The 16310-nt window shown below is 41.3% G+C and overlaps 1 protein-coding gene across 19 annotated transcripts in view; it reads right to left on the reverse strand.

Moving 5' to 3' along the window:
- Positions 1–16310, reverse strand: part of abi3bpb (ABI family member 3 binding protein b) — a 31091-nt gene that overhangs the window by 12482 nt on the left and 2299 nt on the right. For 3 of the 19 annotated variants that reach the window (XM_088074475.1, XM_088074474.1, XM_088074471.1), the window contains exons 2-11: positions 13821–14000; positions 11074–11142; positions 10214–10346; positions 8068–8249; positions 7913–7965; positions 7219–7258; positions 5876–5950; positions 4370–4444; positions 2424–2612; positions 925–1002 (exon numbers count right to left, since the gene is read on the reverse strand). In XM_088074475.1, the coding sequence (XP_087930601.1) occupies positions 925–1002; positions 2424–2612; positions 4370–4444; positions 5876–5950; positions 7219–7258; positions 7913–7965; positions 8068–8249; positions 10214–10346; positions 11074–11142; positions 13821–14000 (1074 nt within the window). Of the gene's footprint in view, positions 1–304; positions 494–924; positions 1003–2423; positions 2613–4369; positions 4445–5875; positions 5951–7218; positions 7259–7912; positions 7966–8067; positions 8250–10213; positions 10347–11073; positions 11143–13820; positions 14001–16310 lie in introns of all 19 variants that reach the window. The other 16 variants (XM_088074478.1, XM_088074477.1, XM_088074473.1 and 13 more) reach the window with 8 other exon arrangements.

The following is a 16310-nucleotide window of genomic DNA, read 5'->3' on the forward strand; positions in this document are numbered from 1 at the left end:
TACTACTACTACTACTAATAATAATAATAATAATATCAGATCTAAAAACCTCTTAAAAAAACGAGTTGGTTTTTTTTAAAAAAATGATTTCTTACATTTTATGGGACATTTTTCGCCGTGTTGGTCACTGACTCTTACATTTTGAAGAGAATGATGCAGCATGAGGCCTGAGCTAACACTTCCTGCTGGGTTTCTGCCATAAATGTTTTTTATCAGACGTCGCTGCCATGAAAAGCGATTATCTCGGTGGTTTGTGGTAATGAAAGAAAGTGAAGAGTTGAGGAGAAGGTACAAGGAGGATTACCCCCGAGTATCCCGGAGGTCGGGGGCGAGTTACTGGCTCTAGAGGAAGAGTGCGGCTGTCTGAGGCCGTTAGAGAAAGGAAGGAGGGGGTTTCTCGACGCCGGCCTCGTGGATCCGGCCGCCGTGGGAGCCGACGGGTCGAATGGCTGCAAAGACAGTCGTGGAGAGACATTTCTGTCGCTGCTTTGACCTAAAAGATCAAAAACAGGAGCAGGTCTTTTGTTACAGGCTGATCTTTACCGAAGCGCCAGCTAAGCGAGCTTGCAGCAGACCTGAGCGCCGATGTTAGTGATGGAGGCGTTTATGCTGACGGGCCGTTACAATCAATCAAACTCTGCATGTGATGGGATCATGAGAGCGCCCACAATCTCTGGAAACGACAGTCACTGAAGCTGCGGAGGAGTTTGGACTGTGAGATTGTGCGCCGCATGCAGACACCGAAGCCACGGAGGATGAAACGCGTTTGAAAAGCGCAACTCCGGAGACGAGCCAGCAGCCAGTTTCCTGTGGACAAAAACTTTCTCTGGAAGCTCGAGGGAACGAGAAGGGAACAGCAGACAGACAGAGCAAGACCGCCTCTGATTGCAAGACGCAGGGAGCGTTTGATGAGGTCATCATTACCCCAGCTGTTAGTTTTGGCTCTCTCATTGGCCAGAGCCGATCTCAGCAGCGACGACCCGTCCTGTGATTTGCCGAAAGCTGTGTGGGAAAGAGAGGGTTAAGCACAGAAGATGGTTCACAACCTGATGAATTAAAGTGTAAATTAGCAATGATATTTGGGGAACATCCGCCTGGAAGATTATGGAAAAAAGAGTAGAAAGCTCATTCAGAAGTCAAACTGTTTGCAGATGACGCTCTTATTTACACGGAGGTCCGACAGGACGTTCACCACTTCCTGTTTTCATTGACAGTGAACAAAGCATTCAAAAATCTTTTTTTTCCCCACGCAGAGGTATGAACAGAAGGTGGGACGGGAAACTGAGGCATGAAGGCTGAAGTTGCACCTTCATTTTCCCAAATGAAGGTTAGTTGAACTTTAAGGGGAGACACCGCAGGTGAGTGAGTTTTTAATTTGACATGTTTTATGGACTTATATGTTTAAATATGCAAGTTCAGCATTATTTATATAAAAAATGAAGATTTGCACATTACCACAATCACTTTGGTATGACAAGTTTTATGAAATTTGATTTTTAAATACACAAATGAGGCATTATCTCTTTACAACTGCACTTTTTACACAAATTTCCAGAACAGAAATCGAAACTAAAATAAACCTAAATATGTATAAAGGATTTTTTTTCGTTGGTCTGAGAGAAGACATGTCGCAGAAGCAAAATAGCAATTTATCCAAATTTCTTTTTATTTTTTCTCTAAAAATATTTTGAATTTTATTCTACACATCTTGAAGGGCCATTTTCTCAAAATGAGTTTTGGCTCAAACTCTGAGGCAGAAATCTCCTCTTCAGTTGCACTTATACACACCAAGTTTGAAGGTTTTACTCCTGTCTTTATTCTGAAGGTTTTTATAGAGGGGGAGTACTTCATATGTCCTTCGTGGTCTTCACTGACATCAACTTGGCAAGTTTCTTGACTTCAGTATTTTAGTATTTAGTATAAGTTTTACTGTTCACTCGAGTGTCTCCTCTCAAAGTCATAAAGACAAATCATCAAAAATAAATTCAACCACAGTTTTTTTTACGATGGACATAAACAAGCTCTCCTGAGCGATGAAAGCTGGACACGACCAAATTCAACTTTTCAAACAAATTTGAGACATTTTGAGAGCTCAAAAGCAGAAAAACCCACATATCACGTCCTGGAGCTCATTTCTCAAAGCAACGACCGAGTTTTATCAGTTCCCAAAGCCCTTTAACCACCGAACACACTGAAAGAGCGGAAAGTGTCATTCTTTGCAGATGACGCTCTTATTTTCACAGAGGTGATAAAGTAAATCTCAAAGGGGCTTTTTTCACATTTCCCTCCGCCCAGGCGTGAGCTTTCCAGCACAGTCAGAACCACAAAGTCATTTTCATCAAGATTCAAATCCAGTTTTCCAAAATGTGGCGATTATTTTACAAAAATGAGAACAAAAAGGGGAAGTTCGAAGTGGAAATTACCAGCAGGGTTATGAGGCTTCTCGGCTGGATTAGAGGTCGCCTTCGTGGTCTGAAGGGAGCCGTCATTGGAGGGTAATTTAGGGAGGGGCGTGGTGTTGGCGAGAGGGGGTTTGGTGGGCAGGAGTTGGGGAGACGCAGGAAGTCGATCTGCTGGTCGGTCTGTGTCGTTTCTAACGGCGTTTCCTTCGTCTGGGGCGAGAGAGGACAGAGGTACCGTGATGATGGGATCTGATCTGAGGTTAGTTTGGGGCTGATTGACGGTTTTAATTGGAATAAATGTCATAATGTCCAACAGGAGAAAAGACAGGCACCACATCCATGTCTCTGAAAGTCTTTAAAATCTACTGGGAACTGACCACCACAGTTTTGTTTTTTTTTTGGAAACAACCAAAACGTTTGAGTAGCTTGAAGTAAAACTGTGATTTGCTGTCGTATTCTTTGATTATTTATTTCCTGATTTACATAAACTTTAATTATGTTAAAAAAGTATCTTGTTAAGGTAAAGTACTTTTGTTTATGAAGTACCATTTTTCTCAAACTCAACTCTCCAATTAGCAAACAAAAATCCAGATTTGGTTTCAGTCCCATGATCATGTACCTCGTAGAAAAACAGAAAAGTCCAGAAGACAACAAAGTCCAGAAGACATTGCACTTGAGATGAGACGGACAAGAGGAGGACAGTTTTGAGGAGTTTGCAGAACGACTTGGGTTGTCTCTCCTGGGCGAGAAATCCAACCACGTCTGCGTCTGAACTGCTCGACATGCAGACTGAACATGGAGCAAAACCACAGGACGGACTGCAGACAGACGCAGGGACAGATGGACGGACAGATGGACGGACAGATGGACAGATAGAAAGGGGGAATCATCCATTAGTCTATGACACTGGATTTACCAAATCCCTCTGAACAAGTCGTTTAATCCCAAAATATTTTGGGACTTAAAGAATTTATAAAACTGCTGCTGATTTTTAAATTTATTTTTGATGCTCCAGATCTCAAATGGCTAACTGTTAGCGTGTAGCTAAAACAGCTCCAAAGCCTGGTTTTGCTTCAAATCAGAAAAAAAGAGACATAGTGGGAAAATCTGTACATTAAAATTAATTTTCTTCAAGAATTTGTAATAAGTTTGTAATTTTAGAGGTTGAAAGCAGCACAAAAAATTAAAAATGACTGTTTTTCAGAACGTGTTTCACATTTTGTAGAACAAAAGTCTAAATTAAAGGATAACTTGTTGAAGAAAATTAATTTTAAATGTACAGATTTTTCTACTATTGTCCATTTGATTATCTATTTTACAGAAGAGTTAATTTTCAAATTGAATAAAAAAAAGCAAAGCAACTGTGAGTAAGAAATGTTCCACAAACTGCAAGAAATGACAAGATGTAGAAAACTATTTTTTTTTTATTTATGGGAAAAGTAGAAGAGAACAAAAAGGTGGGGAAACATTTCTGAAGATAAAATTAAAAATCTGGAGGAAACTGTCAAGAATATTAAAAAAAATAAACATTTTGAATTTTTGAGCTGTTTGGAAGCTAAGCGCTAATAGTTAGCCGTTGAGACGTTTGGCACCAAAAGTTTGAGGAGAGACTTAAAGTGACAGTCAGACAACAGGAGGGCGAAAGAGGAAAGGCAGAAGAAGAAAACAGACGCCTTCGGATGCACAGACGAAGCATCGCAGCAGCGCCGTGCTTGAAAACAGCGAGCCGCGGCGGCGCTCAGGGTGGGCGGGGCAAAGTCAACTTACTCATACCACCTGACCTCCAGCGATATCACCTCCACGCCTCACTTTGACTTCCTAAACCGGACTCAAGGCATGCGAGCATGCAGCCAATCACTACCCACAGACCCCGCCCCCGCCCCGGTGCATCATGGGGCTCAGCCAAAGCAGGTGAGAACAGGATGTAGAGGGTTCTTGGTTAACAAAATAAAAGTCTGTCTGGTTACCGAGTGACAGACGAGGCCATTTAGGCTCCGCAGAGCCGAGCGGACGCAGCGTTTCCTGCCAGCTCTCAGGGGGCGCTGCAGGAAGTAATGTGTTTACAGGAAGCAGATGTCAAAATAAAAGTGGTGAAAGGAGAGAAATATCAAAATAATGGATTTAAAGAAGAGACGTCGGGTTTGACTGATCACGTCTAACAAACTTCATTGTAACGTCTGTTTCTGACAAACAGTGAGCAACAAATCTGATTCTGTGACTTTGAGTTTATTTTAATTATTATATTATTATAACAAAAGACGACCAAATTTGAATTTTTCTTTGGAGAACTTTGGAGAACGATTCGCACTGAACTGCAGAAATGTGGAAAAATAAACACTTTGCAATAAAGTCTTTAAGTCCTCAAATGAGACAATACAAACGTCCCAACGTCCTTAAACGAGACAGTAATTAAGTCTTTAAGTCCTCAAACGAGACAATACAAACGTCCCAACGTCCTTAAACGAGACAGTAATTAAGTCTTTAATTCCTCAAACAAGACAATACTAATGTCCCAACGTCCTTAAACGAGACAATAATGAAGTCTTTAATTCCTCAAACAAGACAATACTAATGTCCCAACATCCTTAAACGAGACAATAATGAAGTCTTTACGTTCTCAAACAAGACAATACTAATGTCCCAACGTCCTTAAACGAGACAATAATGAAGTCTTTACGTTCTCAAACAAGACAATACTAATGTCCCAACGTCCTTAAACGAGACAATAATGAAGTCTTTAATTCCTCAAACAAGACAATACTAATGTCCCAACGTCCTTAAACGAGACAATAATGAAGTCTTTACGTTCTCAAACAAGACAATACTAATGTCCCAACGTCCTTAAACGAGACAATAATGAAGTCTTTAATTCCTCAAACAAGACAATACTAATGTCCCAACGTCCTTAAACGAGACAATAATGAAGTCTTTACGTTCTCAAACAAGACAATACTGATGTCCCAACGTCCTTAAACGAGACAATAATGAAGTCTTTAATTCCTCAAACAAGACAATACTGATGTCCCAACGTCCTTAAACGAGACAATAATGAAGTCTTTAATTCCTCAAACAAGACAATACTGATGTCCCAACGTCCTTAAACGAGACAATAATGAAGTCTTTAATTCCTCAAACAAGACAATACTGATGTCCCAACGTCCTTAAACGAGACAATAATGAAGTCTTTAATTCCTCAAACAAGACAATACTAATGTCCCAACGTCCTTAAACGAGACAATAATGAAGTCTTTAATTCCTCAAACAAGACAATACTAATGTCCCAACGTCCTTAAACGAGACAGTAATAAATGAAATTCGACAGATCATTTTTCATAGATCAAGGGTTCTCTTGGTCGTCTCTCGGTTTGTCAGGAACGAAACGTTTGGTATCGATCAGTCTAAACCCAACAGGACGTTTGTGAGGTCAGAGCGTCTCTGCAGACCTGAGAGGGAAAATAAAAAGTGATAATCACCGAAGGACGTGCGAGGAGCTCCGGGGAAAGCGGAGGTTTTCAGCAGAGGAGAGAGTCGAGTCCTGTTGTGAAGAGCTGCGACACAAAATGATCACAGGAAGTAAAAAAAAAAAAACAACACATCTGTTAGTCTGAAATGATTACAGTAAAGTGCAAAGTCAGATCTTTTATTGTCACTTAACCCTTTGAAACCTGGAGCGCTGGCACTTTTCTTTTGCTGCTTTCAGACGTCTTTTACGAGTATTTAATTCTTTGAACCCCAAACTAACTGTTGCGATTTCTTTTTTTTTAAAAAAAAGTAAATTAGCAATGAGCAACCTGGGAATAAATGTTATACAGAATACAAGAAATAATTATATTTTAAAAAATATTTTTTAAAAAAAGAAGCTATCTTAACTTGTATCTGAAACTTTCATCTAAATGAAGATGTTTGCAATTCCTTCATTTGGTCTTTAATTATAAAAATACAAAGATATTTAAAAAAAATAATAATTTGAAATATCTGTCTTTCTTTTAATTATTTGAACCATTTCATTATTAACCAATTTTTTATACATATATTTTATTTTATTTTATTTTATTTATTTTTGTGTTATTCTGTTTATTTTTTGTGTCTGAAAAAAAAAATTGGAATAAGAATAAAAATGATTATTATTCGGCGCCCTTCTGGGCACCCAACGTCACATTACAGAGTAAAAAGTTTTAAAGTTTATTCGAGTTATTTGAGGATTAAATTCTGTTTTCTGCTGCAAATTAAAGAGTTTAGAAGTGAGAGAGAAAACCCTTTAAAATCTCATTAAACTGTTTTACACGTATGCTTAAATTCATATCTTTGCAGCACAGTCAATGATATTTTTTATATGTGATTCATATTTTAAGTCTTTTTTGGTAAAAAGTAATGAAAAAAAGATTTGAAGCTTTTCTTCTTATATAATTGTAATTTCATTTATTTTTAAAAAATTGATTTAAACAAAGAAGAAAACTTACTGTGTTTTCTAGCACTCCCTCTTTTACATTTAATCAAAGAAATCAGTAAATTAACTGATAAAAATAAAAAGAGTTTCCTTATGTAATCAAAGATCCTACAGATGAGTTTTTCTTCTTTGCGGTTGCGTAAACTGTTTTTGGACCTGCTGTTTGTGATATTTTTCCTGCTGCAGACAGTTTCTAACCGGCCCGAACATGAAACATGAAAACAGCTGCTGACTGTAGCTGCTCCGCCATTAAACAGATTCCTAAAACAACGTGAGGCAGAAATAATGAGAGAGTGTGAGCGGCGGCGGCGGCGGCGCCTCGACAGGCTCGGATTTCATGTCAGAACAATCAGAGAGTCTCAGTCTTACCGGGACGAGGAGGGAAGAGAGCGTGAGGACCCAGAGGTTTCTGAAAAACATGAAAACATGTTAAAAACATAAAACTCAATCTACATCAACTACAAGTCCCAGAGTGCACTGCTGTAAAACAAACAAAAAACATCCAATCAGAAGGCATGTTCTGTTGCTGGGCGGATTATCGTGGATTACATTTTGGATCAGTTCTTGAGCTTTGGTGCAACCTTGTAAAGGCTCATGGGTAATGTAGTATTAACATCAGATTAAATATACCTTGACTGATTTTAGGACATTTGCTGGGATTTTAGGATGTTTCTTGGATTTTTAGGACATTACTCAGATTTTAAGACGTTTCTGTGATTTGAGGACATCAGTGTCTCAGCTGTGTCCTCTGTCGGGGGTGTGGGGGATCCTCCTCTGGCTCTTTTTTTGATCAACAAGCTCTATTTTGATGCTGTTTTATGTCTCTGACACCTTATGGAGACTAAAAGGACAAAAACTATTCACAGAGTCAATCACTTTATTTTTACTGTGAATTAGAAAATGGTTAGGGGGCCACCAGGGGCCCTATCAGGGGCCAGATTTGGCCCGCAGGCCCTAAGTTGAGTAGCACTGCTTTAGGGGAATTTCAGGTTGTAATAAATAACAACAAATCAACATTTGGCTGATGAGAAGAGGCTGTAGTTAGATATTATCGGTGACCTACCAGCGGCTTGGCGAGAGGATTTCGCAGCTTGTACGGCTTCTGAGTGTTTTTATCTGAAAGATAGGATGAAGATCAGAGAGACAGCAGAAAGCTCAGGCGGTCACAAACGCTTCATCCGTAAAAACTGACGGACAGAACGAAGCCGGCGTCCTTACTGCCCATGTTGGTGTTGTGAATGATCGGTTTGCTCCACATCCCGCTGCGGTCGTCCTTGTTGGACCGGACGCCAAACTCGTACGCCGTGTTGGGTTTCAGGTTGTCGACCACCGTGTCGCTGGTCGGGCAGGTCTGGTAGATCCACTTCCTGTTCCTCTCCCTGTAGCGGATGGTGTAGAACCTGAAGGGAACGTCACAGTTATTATCTGCTTCAGTTCACCTGTACTTTACCTGTGGGGTTCCTCAGGGTTCCACTCCGGGTCCTTTATATTTTAGTTTACATGCTAATATGTCATTTATGATTCTTTGAAGTATCACACAGGTTGTTATAGATGACAAAAACACCTTTTAGAAGAATCCAAACGAAACCTCAAAGATTTGTTATATTCAGGCATAAAAACAAGTTAATGAAGTTTCTTTAATTGTTAGTTTTTGGCCTTTTGGGAGCAGCAAAACAAACTAAAAACATCTGACGGATTAACATTTAAAAATAGTTGATGCTGACATGTCATCTACTTTCACATCCATCACACACACAGCAACAAAATCCCATTCACAGTGTCTGCTATTACGTTTGGGGTTCCTCAGGGGTTATTTAAGATTGGTAACTTTTTTCTTCTTCAACTTTAATTAATTTATTTTTTGGCTACTTAAAAATAATCGTTTTTATTTTTGGCAAGCATAAAAAAAACTGTTATTTTTTCTTAAATGACATTTTAAACAGAACCATGGATTTGGAAGGCAAAATAAAGAAATTTAAGAAATGTTTTTCTTTTTTTTTTCATTTTTGTAAATTAGAAAACTAGTAAAATGGCAGTCATTTATCATTAATATATTTATTTATTTCTTAATTCATTCATTTATTTATTTAATCTTTTTTGTTAAAAAACAGATTTTTTTTTTCATAGAAAACTGACTAAAATGACATTTTTAAAAAATGTATATTAGGAAGGCATGTTTTCTTTAAATATGCCCCAGAATGAGTCCGAGGGTTCACAGAAGTCACTGGTTTTAATCATTTTGGGATCATGAGCGTCTGAGGCAGATTTCTTGATAATCGCTCGTGTATCCGTGGAGACAGATCAGTGAGGAGTCTCGGTGTTCGCAGTCTAAAACCGCCTCATTGAGGCACTTCATCGTGACGAAGCTGCTTAACGGCCCAAAACTGCATCTGGACCAGAAAACCGCCTTTGCACGGTTCGTTGACTTTTGCCCGTGACTGGAGTTTGGCGCCTCGCTCTCGCCGAGCGTTCGCTCATCAGCCTCAGCCGCTGTTGTTACTTCTGGCCGGCAGAGCTGCACTCTCACTCCATCACATCGTGTTTTCAGGGCAGAAGAATCCGAGGAGGCGGCCAAACCGTCCGCACGCTTTTAATAAGACGTGTAATAAGAGTGGCGGGAAGCTTTCCGACGGCGTCTCCAACTGGTTTGACGGGAGAAAAAAAGGACTGTTGGAGGCGGGACAGCTGATGGAAAAGAGAGCGGGTCGGTGAGACGTCTCTGAATCAAAGCGTTCGCATCGATCAGAAACACGTTTTCTATAAAGACTTCCTCAGCGCTCGTGAATACGGCAGGTTTCATGTTCACGTCGTCCGAAACAAGTCTGATCTGAAACACGTGCGAGCCTCCGTTACACGAGAAAATGACTTCCTCTGATTTTTCTTCCTCACGCACAAGCATCACATCACTTCCTGCTCTTTTCCGTAATTCGAACAAATATTTATCAGATACATTTCTGATAGATATTTGTTTCTAACAAACTTAATAAACATAACATGTTTTTTTGTGACCGTGACGATAAGATCTGACAGCTTTGAGGTATTTTATCGTGATTCTCTCGTCATCATAAACGGTTTCTTCCTTTTCTTGTAACTGCGATGATCGGATAAAGACGAAAAGATATTACCATGTCGTCTTTACAATAAAGACTCGTCGGATCTAATAACTGTAAGAGTTTTTTACATCGGCCATCGGTGTCGTTTTATTAGATATTGTCCAACTATCCGATCTCATAACGAAGATTTTGTTTCGTGATATTGACAGTCGGATATCGGAACCGTAAGTTACGTTCTTGTAATGCAACATCTGGACCTTTTGACCTCAGAATATTCAGGTGTAGACGTTATCAAAGCGCTGGTGTCTCACCCGTCCTCCAGACACTCGTTCATGATGTTGCCCTCGTACGGCGTCTTCAGGTAGTTCCCCCAGGACAGCAGCACCGCCGTGGGACTGACGGAGCCGATCACCAAATGCAGCGGCTTCTCCAGGTTCACCTTTCCTGTGGACACAGGCGAGGACAGAGTCAGACAGACAGGAAGTGTCCCCGTGGACACAGGTGAGGACAGAGTGAGACGGACAGGAAGTGTCCCTGTGGACACAGGCGAGGACAGAGTCAGACGGACAGGAAGTGTCCCCGTGGACACAGGTGAGGACAGAGTGAGACGGACAGGAAGTGTCCCTGTGGACACAGGCGAGGACAGAGTCAGACGGACAGGAAGTGTCCCCGTGGACACAGGTGAGGACAGAGTCAGACAGACAGGAAGTGTCCCCGTGGACACAGGTGAGGACAGAGTGAGACGGACAGGAAGTGTCCCTGTGGACACAGGCGAGGACAGAGTCAGACGGACAGGAAGTGTCCCCGTGGACACAGGTGAGGACAGAGTGAGACGGACAGGAAGTGTCCCTGTGGACACAGGCGAGGACAGAGTCAGACAGACAGGAAGTGTCCCCGTGGACACAGGTGAGGACAGAGTCAGACGGACAGGAAGTGTCCCCGTGGACACAGGTGAGGACAGAGTGAGACGGACAGGAAGTGTCCCCGTGGACACAGGTGAGGACAGAGTGAGACGGACAGGAAGTGTCCCTGTGGACACAGGCGAGGACAGAGTCAGACGGACAGGAAGTGTCCCCGTGGACACAGGCGAGGACAGAGTCAGATGGACAGGAAGTGTCCCCGTGGACACAGGCGAGGACAGAGTCAGACAGACAGGAAGTGGCGGGCGTACCTGTGCAGTGCTTCTTCACGTCGTTGGTCGGGATCGGCTGGACGGCCACCAGGTATTTGGGCTCAGCGTCTGCAGCACAAAGTGATGAAGTCTGATTTAATATCACACATGAAGTCTCACTGCAGGGAATTTAGGAGCTGAAATGAGCCCGAAACACTCTGACCTCTGACCTCTGAACTGTAAAGTGGGATTTTAGGACGGTGTGTAATCAAAGCCTCGGTTGACCCGGCAGCGTTCGTTCGCCTCCTGCTCTTCAGAGCTTCGGACAGGTGCGGACATGCCCCGCCTCCCCCATGACCTCATCAATCACCTGAGCTCACGCACAGGAGCCGTTTGTCTCTCATAATCCTGTCTTCTTTGCCTTCCCGTCTTGTTGGGACATTTATCAGCTGCTGTTTGTCCGGAGGGTCGGGAGCTTTCACTCGGCTGACGGGGATTATTTTTAATCTTTAGCTGGAGGCCAAACATCAGAGATTCGAAAAACAAGCACGAACTCTCTGCCACACGATGAAAAACGCCCGAAGTTCGTCTTTGACGGCGGCTTTCTTTTGAATCATTACTCACTAAGTGAGAGATTAAACGCGGCTCTTTTCTCCGTATGGACTCAAAACACACAAACATTTAGCCAAAGTTTGGCGGACAGATCGACAACAAGCCCAAATATCTACAGGCGATATTATGAACGTACGCTCTTATTTTTCAGGTCAGTTTCTGAGTCTGATCAGCTTCGTTTATCTCCTGCTGAGAGTCAGCTTTAAACAGTGCTCAAATATTACAGTTTAAATTATCAAAGCTAAAGAAATTCAATACATAAATAAAGTAAAATACATATTTGGACATACATACATACAAAATACATACTACAAAATAGAGCATAAATGATTATATTTCACTTTTTTTGTTATTTTTTAAATGTTCTCAGTTGTGAGAGCTTTTGTTGTAATTTGCTTTTTAAAAAAGTTTTAAAAAGTGTCAAAGTTTGGCTGAAGTTTTTATTGTTTTGTATTTTAAGAGCGTTGTTTCTTCGCTGATGATTAACTTTCTAACACACGTTAGAAACGTCGACAGAAACCCAACGTTCACGAACTCTTTGGCGGTGCGTTCGTCGTGGATTGAATCGAGGAGATAAATGATGCGAACGCTTCGCTTTGAGGAGGACGTTTGCTTTTTTCTGAGGTCGACTGCTGGTGAAACGGCGTGTGAGCGTCGCGGCGGCGTTCATGTGGTGTTTACCTTCCTGGTTAAAAGGAAAGCAGCTCGGAGGAGACGACCGCAGCGTCGACTCCTCAGATCCAAACTGGTTTTTGGTTTTTGGCCACGAGACGCAATAATTCAATTTCTGCAGCCGCCGGAAACTTCTGCTTTTCACTGGATCACAGCGAGCGCTCTGACATCAGGACGAGTTTTTATGCTTCCAGAGAAAAAAAAACATCCAGCAGACTAAAGCGAAAATGTTTTTTTTTCTTACTTACCAAATGAAAACTATAATAAATATAATAATAACACCGCACGCCGCATCTGAGCAACCCACAAGATGCAAAACAACAACTAAACATTTGAATGACTTAGATAAAAGGTTTTGCAGCGTCATTGTTGATCTTTTCACCAAACCTAACGTCTCAAAGAAAAATATCCAAACAACCACTAAACTTCAGCGAAATGTCAAAGTTTTTCAACCCATCTAAACAGACGATGCTGATGTCCGTCCACTCTCTTCAGGAGAGAAATGAACTGTTTGAGATTTGACAAGAAACTTAGAGGAGACAAAGTTTTTCATCGTAAAAGCTGTAAATGTTTAAGTCGTTGTTGATCTGTCGCGCAAAATTCAGCCAAATTTAATAAGAAAAGTTTGGCTTTTCACAGTTTACAACTAGAAGGAAAATATCAAACAGCTCATTTTACTACAAGTTGATGTTTTTGAAGCGGATTTATGTGGAAGTAAAGTCAGATTCTCACTGTTGATAAAACACCCAAAAGACAAAAAAAAGTCATTGAGATGTTGGGGACCTTTCAACCAAACTTCAGCCAAAATGGAAGAAAAATAATGAAAACACCAAAAACTTCAGCTAAATTTAGGTGTTTTTAAGCTGACTTATGTGGAGGGAGATCAGATTTCCACAGTTCATAAAACTTGAAGAAAATCACAAAATTCGGCCAAAATCTGGAGCAAAACGTGCTGCAGTCGTTCATGCTGAACAACAGCGAAAAGCTGCTGAACGACGTCGTTCACAGCTTCTCTGTTAACCCCTTCAGTGACGCGCCGCCTCAAACACGGCACAGTTTTCCGTCCTCTGACGGGATAAAGACCGTTGGCCGGCCTTCAGAAACTCGATGAGAACCACCTGCTGCTCCTCAGGGCTTCTCACGTTCGGATTTATTTCCCCAAAGTGTTTCTGCAGAGACTCGCCGTTTCCCACCAAAACGCCACGAGAATCTCTCATTAGATCAGACTGCTGCTGCTCCTGTTTATAAATCAGCCCTTTATCTACTCAGAGACACCGAGTGTAAAATACAGAAAACATCTGTTCAAACATCTGCAGCTGGCAGATTCACACCGAGCACGCTCTGCAAAACGTCTCAGAGACGTCCTCCAACTGCAGCTTTCAGGGAGGTTTTTACCTTAAATCCGGAGCAAATAACAAATAAATAAAATATTTAATTAAACAATATGAAATTTGTAAGATGATGAGTGCAGACTTAATGTCCTCTCCAGGCTTCCATAGAGGCCTGTCCCCGTCCCGTCTTACCCATCTCGGTCTCGTAGGGCTGCCCGTCCTCGGGCAGCGGGATGAGCTGTTTGGAGAACACGCTGCTGCCGTAGCCCAGGATGTAACCCTCCAGCTTCACGTCGGGACTCGGACGCACAAACTTCATGACGATGGTGTCGCCCGTGGCGTTGATCCGAACCTTCATGTTCTGACGCCGAACTGAGGACCACAAAAAGAAGACGGTCAGTAATCCGAACCATGACACCCTGAGACAGTGATACTGGCCCCTGATAGGGCCCCCGGCGGCCCCCCAGCTGTTCTCTAATTCTCTGGAATTTAAGGACACTTCTAATATTTTAGGATATTTCGAGGATTTCGGGACATATTCAGGATTTGCGACGTTTCTAATATTTCAGGATTTCAGGACATTCAGCACGTGAAATGAGGCGTCTTGTCCCTCTACAGGACGGATGAATGGACACGTCTCCGTGTTGTTTTAGCTGATTACTGCTGAGCCGCCGCACACTGAAACAATCAGCTGCGTCATTAGTCCCTCCGTCTCCGTCAGCGTCTCTGTTGGCTCTGTGAGGACAGACGGCTGGGACATGTGCGGTCCTGCAGCCCGCCGCTGACGGCTGATTGACTCCATCAAAGACTCTGTCCTCAACACAAACTCCTAAATCAACCCGTGGTGTTGTTTCAGGCCGACAGCTGCAGGAGCGCGAGTCTGAAACTGTCCCGCTACTGCACAGTACACACCAGAGTACACACAACAGCAGCGCAGGACAAAACGTGCAGTAAAAAAACTCACAAAGAAAAACTGTCCAAAAAAACAGATGCCCAAAAAAATACCACACAGAGGTTCAAGCAAAGTGTCAAAAAGGCCAAAAGTACTACAATAAAACTGCTGCCACAATACAACAGTAACACAAACCACCCTAGTGTACAATAAAGTACCACAAAGTACAAGAAGCTGTTAAAACAATGAATGTTAAGTACTACAAGGAACCATTAAGTGTACACAGAAGTACTACAGGAAGAAACTGCCAGACTCTTATAAGTACCACAAATGTCCAAAAAAACTACCACAAGTGACCCCAAAGTACTACAAACCAATAAAAGTAACACAAAGAAAGTAACATCATGTACTATATTGAACTGCAGAGTGAATAAAACTTTAACCAAGTGTACAGCAAAGTATCAAAGATAGTATCAAAAAGATGCACAAAAGTACCAAAAGACCCACAGTAAATAACCAAGAGTATAACAGTACTACAAGAAATTCAAAAGTACTACAAATCATTAAAAGTAAGACAAAGTAAGTACCATCATGTACTGTAAAGAACTTTAGAGTGTACAAAACTTTAACCTTTAAAGTACTACAAAGAACTTTGAAAGCTCTACACATCACAAACCCCAAAAAGAAGCAAAATAGCAAAACAAGTCCAACAGAAAGTACCACAAAGTACCAAAAGTAAAACAAAGTATCAAAGAATACCACAAAATACAATAGTACTGCAAAGACACTTATCGAGGTGCTTCAAACACATAAAAGTACTGCAACAAACCTGCTTCTGTGAAGAAATATTCACTGCACTGTCACATGTACAACAAAGCCATCAGAGTGCAAAGAATGAAGTATTATGAAGTACCAAGAGGACCGAGGTACTCAGATATACTTTGTGTAGTGTGTATTTCGAGCTGTGTGAGTGCTGCTGTGTGAAGCCCGTAAACTGAAAATAAAACGAGTCTCCAACTGTAAAACTCGAAATTTTTAAAGAGTCTTTCATGTTGTGGACTAACGAGCTGCTGCTGCTTTTACTGGAAACTCAACTCAACTGTTGCAAAATACTCCTCGAATACTCAAAGTACTGCTCTGAGAACATCAGTAAAACTGCAGATATCTGCGCCGCCTACAGGTCGACTCAAGAGACTAGAAACTGCTCCACATTGTTGATTTTTGGGGTAAAATTGTTAAAAACAGTAAGAATACAAACAAAACATAAAACATTGATTAAAGTCAAAAAGAGATGCAAAACAAAACAACAACAAAGAGATGCAAAACAACAAAGAGATGCAAAACAACAAAGAGATGCAAAACAACAAAGAGATGCAAAACAAAACAAAGACAGAGATGCAGAACAGCAACAACAACAAAGAGATGCAAAACAAAACAACAGAGATGCAAAACAACAACAAAGAGATGCAAAACAACAACAACAACAAAGAGATGCAAAACAACAACAGACAGATGCAAAACAACAACAAAGAGATGCACAACAGCAACAACAAAGAGATGCAAAAATACCAGAGATGCAGAAGAACCACAAAAAGATGCAAAAAGACAACAAACAGATGCAAAACAATCAAAATATATATAAAATAAGAAAGAGATGCAAAACAACAGAAAGATGCAAAACAAAAACAAATGCAAAACAAACACAGAAATGCAAAAAGATGACAAACCGAAACAAAACTACCACAAAGAGATGCAAAAAGAACGCAGACAGATGCAAAACGTCATCTGCA

Source organism: Plectropomus leopardus, chromosome 24, assembly GCF_026936395.1.
Source record: "Plectropomus leopardus strain MGB_pleo_1.0 chromosome 24, ASM2693639v1, whole genome shotgun sequence".
Classification (NCBI taxonomy): Eukaryota; Metazoa; Chordata; class Actinopteri; order Perciformes; family Serranidae; genus Plectropomus; species Plectropomus leopardus.